The sequence below is a fragment of the Microtus oregoni genome, unplaced genomic scaffold (assembly GCF_018167655.1).
Source record: "Microtus oregoni isolate MIOR12 unplaced genomic scaffold, Mior012 000003F_ref0000135, whole genome shotgun sequence".
Taxonomy (NCBI): domain Eukaryota; kingdom Metazoa; phylum Chordata; class Mammalia; order Rodentia; family Cricetidae; genus Microtus; species Microtus oregoni.
In genome coordinates, this window is record NW_024543062.1 from 63,283,614 (window position 1) to 63,290,011 (window position 6,398).

Below are 6,398 nucleotides of genomic sequence, written 5' to 3' on the forward strand. Positions count from 1 at the left end.
GGTCTCCTAGGAGACCAGAGCTAATTGACCGCGCAGGCGTACATCCCGGGTCTGGCTGATGCAACTTTCCGCGTGTGAGCCCGCTCAACCCCGAGTAAGGAAGCCGATAGGGACCACAGGCACAGCCAATCAGCTGCGGCACACGAGGGTGAGGCAAGTCCGCCTCTCGGGGGATGGGGGTGGGGTTCTGCGAATGACGTTAGGTGGCGCTGGGCGGTAGACGTAGACGCCCTCGGATCTCAGGCCCGTCTGCCAGCTTCCGGGTGTTCGGCTGCAGCCATTTTGAGTTTCGCTTCCCTGAGCGCTCGCCTGCCACCCAGCCCTTCCGCCCGCCCGTTTGGCGCCAGGGTGCGGGCCGCGGTCTCCGGAAACGCCGCCGCTGCCGCGTGAGGGATCTGGTCTATGGTGGAGCGGTCTCACACGGACTAAGGGAGCCTCCTTCCCCGCCGGGATGGACGTGGCAGCGACCGCCGCAGCCTGCGTGGGCCGCCAAGCCGTGCGGTGCACCGCCCGCCACGGAAGCCTCCCCTCCCGGGGTCCCTTCTGCCGGCGCGGGGATCGGCCTGCGGTACCGACTCGGTGGCTGGGCAAGGCTGAGGCTGTGTAGGCCTCGGGTCCCGCCCGCCCTGACCCCGCCGACCCCGCCACGCTCCTGTCTTGAGAAACTGCCAGGGAAAGGAGATGGAGCTGGGCACTCGCGGGCCTCGGAAGCGGCCTGCTCCTCCGATGGGCTCCTGGTTCCGGCTGCCCTTCCTTCGGCGATGGTCCGCTCGCTCCTCCGACTTGCTGACTCCTCGGAAAAACTCCGGGGACCCCGCACTGGCTGCCTCCGCCCTGCCCAAGCCTCGAACCAGGTACTGGACCAGATTCCTTTCCCAGCTCTTTGCGCTGCTCCCTAGCTTGGTCCAGAAGCTGGTTTTTTGGAGCCAGCTTTTCGGTGGCATGATTCCAACCAGATGGCTAGATTTCGTAGCAGGTTACAGTGCCCTGAGAGCGTTGAGAGGACGGGAGGAACCTGCCGCTGCCGCGGTGCAGAAATCTTTGAGTTCACTGCAGCTGGACTCTTCGGAAGACTTGGTTGTCAGCCCCCTTGATTGGCTAGAGGAGGGACCCCAATGGCGGTACTCATCCTCAGACCTGGAGTTGAAATTGAAAGCCCAGGAAAGAGCTTTGGACTCCGCAGCGCACCCTTTTCTCCTAGCGCAGCCGCTCTGGGGGGTGGAGTTGTTGCCCAGCAGTCTTCAAGCGGGTCTGATCTCCCACCGAGAACTTGGCTCTGCACCCTCTGAGCAGAGAGTAGGCAGTTTCAAGGTAGTTTCTTATCTGCTGAACCCTTCCGGTCTGGACTGCTGGGAGCTGCGCTGTCGGAACAGCGTTGGAGCTAGCCAGCTGGTGGATTTCCGAACACTTCCCCCAGAGAGCAGTTGCCTTTTTGAAGATGGTTGTCACCCCCAGCCTCTGCGTGCAGAGATCTCGGGAACCGCGTGGCACAGGTGTCCCCCTCTTTCCACAGAAGGCCTGCCGGAAATCCACCACCTTCGCATGAAACGGCTAGAATTCCTGCAGGCTAACAAGGGGCAAGAGTTACCCACCCCTGACCAAGATAACGGCTACCACAGCCTGGAGGAGGAACACGGCCATCTCCGGATGGACCCACAGCACTGTACAGATAACCCAGTACAGACGGTGCCCCTTCCTGGAGTGAGCCCCGAGCCCACCGAGAAAAAAATAGACGTGTTGATTCAAGAAGTTTCCCAAAGCCCCCAGGGAAGCAGTCTGCCCTGCGAGTTAGCTGTGGAAAAAGCCTGTGAAGAGGACCGCACTAGTGTAGGTGACGGCTCAGACATCGAGGATGACCTTCCTGTCTCGGCCAGACCAGTTTGTAGCAACAAACTGATCGATTATATTTTGGGAGGCGCCTCCAGTGACTTGGAAAGCAGCCCAGACTCAGAAAGTGAGGATTGGGACGAGGATCCCGAGGATGATGGCTTTGATAGTGACGGCTCCCTGTCCGAATCAGACGACGGACAAGTCTCGGAAGGGCGCCACCTCTGGAACTCTTTCTACAGTGTAGATCCTTACAATCCCCAGAACTTTACAGCCACAATTCAGACTGCTACCAGAATTGTCCCTGGAGACCCATGCAATTCAGGGAGTTCCTTGCCTGACCTTTTCGATGTGGGGAGCTCTCAAGCTGGACCCCTTCCTGATACCCCCGAGCATAGTTCTGGGGCGGAAGAGGACTGGGAATCCAGTGCCGATGAAGCGGAGAGTCTTAGACTGTGGAACTCTTTCTGCAGTTCTGAGGACCCCTACAACCTTTTCAATTTTAAGGCTCCCTTTCAAACATCAGGGAAGAACTGGAAAGGCTGTCAGGACTCACAAGCCCCTTCTGAGGCCACGGTGGCCTTTTCTGGGTGTCATACCCTACTTTCTTGTAAGGTGATGCTGGTACAGAGCCCAGAAGATAATTGTCCAGACTCTGGACTGCCAGAGACTCTTTCTGGAGAAAAATCCACCCATAGAAAAAGAAAAAAGGTTTGTTTCTTTGCTTTTACATGACTAATGATTTGCTGTCTTTTGGTATGGTTGCCATAGCAGCATGACTTTCCTTGCGGAGCCATAGTTGTGCATAGTTTTGAGGAAGGCCTCTGAGCATGTGTGCTTCGATTGAGAAATGCTCAAATGACCCTTCTTCCCAATGTAGAGAAGTATTCCCTTCTGGAAGGAGAATGCAGTATACAGATGGGAGCAGGGCTGTCATTTAGATTGGTGGGGCCTGAAGTTTAAAAATGGCTCATATGTAGTTTGTTTATGAATACTTAATACTTTCTTTTCCTGACCAGTGCCTTTATTTCTCTCCATTGGAACCCAAAGGAATACTAGTAATTATTATTGTATATTATGTATTAATGTAGCACTAGTACTGATAACCCAAGTAGCAAATTAGGCTTATCTAGTGTTGCCAGAAGGGAAGTGATTGTGGTGATGTATTCCTGTAATCCCAGGGCTTGGGAGGTAGGATTTCTGAGTTTTGGAGTCTAACTTGGTCTACATAGTGAGTTCCAGACTTGCCAGAGATACATGGGTATCTCTCAAAAAAAAAAAACAAAAACGAATACTCATGGCTTTCCTGCAACTCGCAGTGCCCCAAGCTGACTAGAATTTGCAACCCATTTTGGTTTTAGGTCTCACTATGTAACCCAAACTGGCTTAGAACTCATGGAAGTTCAAATTGGCCTCAAAGTCATGATGTGCTTGGTGCCTGAGCCTCTGAAGTGCAGAGATATTTGTGAGCCTTCAAACTAACTTTACAACTTCGTGGGACAGTGTGTTTGCTCTTTCATTCTACCATTGTTCGGTTTACTTTATGTTCAGGGCATTTGAATTGCTTTATTTCTTTTGCTGCTTATTGAGCTGAAGTTATCAACCAAGAAGACATGCCACCCCAACACAAAGATGTCTTTTATTGTTGAGGGAGTTTCTTTAGTTTCTTATACTTGCACCAGTGAGTGTTGTCAGATGACAGTGTTATGAACTACTGGCTCCAGAGGGCCAGCTCTGAAACTAGTCTTGGCACAGGAAATATCTAAATGGTAAGAGCCTTTTTAATTTACTTATTTTTTACTGCAGAATGTAGCTAGCCCCTTGATTGTCCTGAACTTGGTCTATCATTTAGCTACATCTCCAGGTCTTGTTATTCTCTTCAGGATAGGAAAAATGCTTTTGAGAGGGAACAGGCAAGAAACAAAGTGGAGTAGTGACAGGAGGCTTGGCCTCTGCAGACCTGCACTCTCTGCTCAGGACAGTAGGCCCAGGATGTGTTTGGGGCGGGGGCAGAGCCGCCAGACCTGGGAAGTTACTTCATTCCCATGCCCCTGCTCCACTTATCCAATGGGAATATACTAAGATCTGTTGCACAAGTGTTGCAAGACCTGTTGTTTTGTCTTGTGATGCTGGGGGTTGAATCCTGAACCTCTTGCATGTTAAACATGCACCCCGCCACTGAGCTAGTTACACCTCCAGCCTGAGTTAACAAAAGATAAAGGAGTATATAAAACTCGTAATTCATTCCCAGGCCAACCACATGTCTAAGTTTAGCTTAAAACTACTGACTGAAATAACCAAAACTAGAAGAGGTTGTGTCTAAATCTGATAGTTATTTAACAGCCCCTGCTACCCGCCATTCTTTAGTTTTTTTTTTTAAAAAAACATTTATTTATTTATTTGTTTATTTATTTATTTATTTATTTATTATGTATACAATATTCTGTCTGTGTGTATGCCTGAAGGCCACAAGAGGGCACCAGACCTAATTACAGATGGTTGTGAGCCACCATGTGGTTGCTGGGAATTGAACTCAGAACCTTTGGAAGAGCAGGCAATGCTCTTAACCACTGAGCCATCTCTCCAGCCCCCCATTCTTTAGTTTTATGAGAATAATAAGGTGCCCAGTTGTTAGAATGAGTCCTTGAGATCGTGGAGTGTGAAATACTTTGTGTACTGTAGACTTTCTCATCCTAGTTGTACCGAGATGCTGTGGGATTTGGGCTGCTCGCTGACGTTTGGTTTCTTGTCTGTCCAGTGGTAACAGCATTGGTTCATATCTCATAGGGTTGGCACAAAGATGAAATGTGAACATTTGCAAACCTTTGAAAAAAGTTTGGCATTTAGTAAATAGTGTAAAGGTGCTTATTTTCTTTATCTTAGTGACAATGACTGGGTAAGCGCTAGAATGCAATATCTAGTAAGGTGTTACATGCTACTAATTGTCCTCAGGGGCATTCCTAGGCCTGATGTAAAGGGAAGGAAAGCCACAGGCCTCGGTGGGATTAGCTGATGTAACTGTTAAACATGCTTTAAAGCAACATACATTTATCTATCTATCTATCTATCTATCTATCTATCTATCTATCTGATCTATCTAATCTATCTGAGACAGGGTCTCTTGTAAGCCGTCCTGGCTTTGTACCTCTGATTGTTCTGCCTCAGCTTCTAGTGCTGGGGTCATGGGAGTGTCTTTAGGGTTGTAGTGGTTACTCCCTGAATACTTTTTCATTTGGGGAAAAGAATACTTAAAATCTGAATTTCTGTATTTCTTTAAGAATTAAAGGATAGTGGGGATTAATAATAAGAAATCCAGAGTTCCTATCTCTGGTTCATTTTTCAATACCATAAAACAAGAATTGGACTTGAAGAGACTGTGTCTGTAGATGTGAGAAGAAATGCATATCTCTTTCTGCAGCATTGTTAGCTATCATTACCCGCATATGTAGTGGGGACAAAGATTTTGTGTGTATGTGTGTGTGTGTTCTAAGATTCTAGAGTAACGTTTGGTTTGTCTTTCTAGGTAACTTTTCTTGAAGAAGTAACTGAGTATTATATAAGTGATGATGAGGATCGCAAAGGACCATGGGAAGAATTTGCAAGGGATGGATGCAGGTTCCAGAAACGGATTCAAGAAACAGAAGATGCCATTGGCTACTGCTTGACATTTGAGCACAGAGAAAGAATGTTCAGTAGACTCCAGGAGCACTCACTGTTGTTCAGCAATGTTAAGACAAGCGAACAAGCTGCAGCCCTGGCCCACACTCTCTCTTGCTTGAGAGGTTTCTCTTAAAAACAGATATTGGCAGCTGTCCTTGGACATGTTTTTAAAGAAACAACTTGTGTTTAGTGATGTAGTGGAATTAATTTTGGGTGATGTGTCTCATTAGAAACACCAACTCTGATAATGAAGAATCTCTAGTTTTTAATCTTCCCTTTTCCTATTTAGTTGGATGTGGTTTTTGTGTTTTTGAGACAGGGTCTTACTTCATAATTCTGGTTGGCCTAGATCTTTGTGTGTAAACCAGGCTGGCCTTGAAATTGATGTCTTCTTGCCTCTGCTTCCTGTGCCACCATGCCCTACTGGATGTGGTTATAAATATCCTCTGCTTCCTGGAGGTGAAAGGGACCCTTTAAGTTGTTACTTTGCACTTTCAATACTTTTCTTCTGGAGGCAGAGGGCAGCCAGGTTTACATAGTGGGCTCCAGGCTGGGGCTACATGCTGAGACCAGGTCTTAAGGGACAAACAAAACAAAAGATTGTTGTATTTTTTTGGTTTGGTTTTTTGAGACAGGGTTTCTTTGTATAGCCCTGGCTGTCCTGGAACTTGCTCTGTAGATTCAACTGGTCTCAAACTCACAGAGATCCCCCTGCCTCTGCCTCCTGTCCTGAGTACTGGGATTAAAAGCTTGCATCACCATGCCTGGCACAGAAAAGTTTCTTCCCAGACCTGTAATTCCAGTTATTTTGGAGATTGAGACAGGAGGATAGAAAATTCAAGGTCTGCCTGGGCCTTGCCTTAAAATGAAAATGGAAAAGGAGGCTGGGGATATAGTTAGTAGCAGAGGAC

The 6,398-nt window shown here is 48.2% G+C and overlaps 1 protein-coding gene across 1 annotated transcript; it reads left to right on the plus strand.

Moving 5' to 3' along the window:
• Positions 1–240: 240 nt before the first annotated feature.
• Ppp1r15b (protein phosphatase 1 regulatory subunit 15B) lies at positions 241–6,194 on the plus strand. Its single transcript, XM_041648954.1, has 2 exons — positions 241–2,538; positions 5,351–6,194. The coding sequence occupies exons 1-2, from the start codon at positions 682–684 to the stop codon at positions 5,618–5,620; spliced, it is 2,127 nt and encodes a 708-aa protein (XP_041504888.1). The 5' UTR covers positions 241–681; the 3' UTR covers positions 5,621–6,194.
• The last annotated feature ends 204 nt before the right edge of the window (positions 6,195–6,398 follow it).

What these genes read in the sequence shown, in the direction of transcription:
- Ppp1r15b (XM_041648954.1), top strand. Translation starts at nt 682, where the DNA reads ATGGAGCTGGGCACTCGCGGGCCTCGGAAGCGGCCTGCTCCTCCGATG. An exon ending in CCCATAGAAAAAGAAAAAAG is followed by an intron (nt 2,539 to 5,350) that starts GTTTGTTTCTTT and finishes TTGTCTTTCTAG; the next exon opens with GTAACTTTTCTTGAAGAAGT.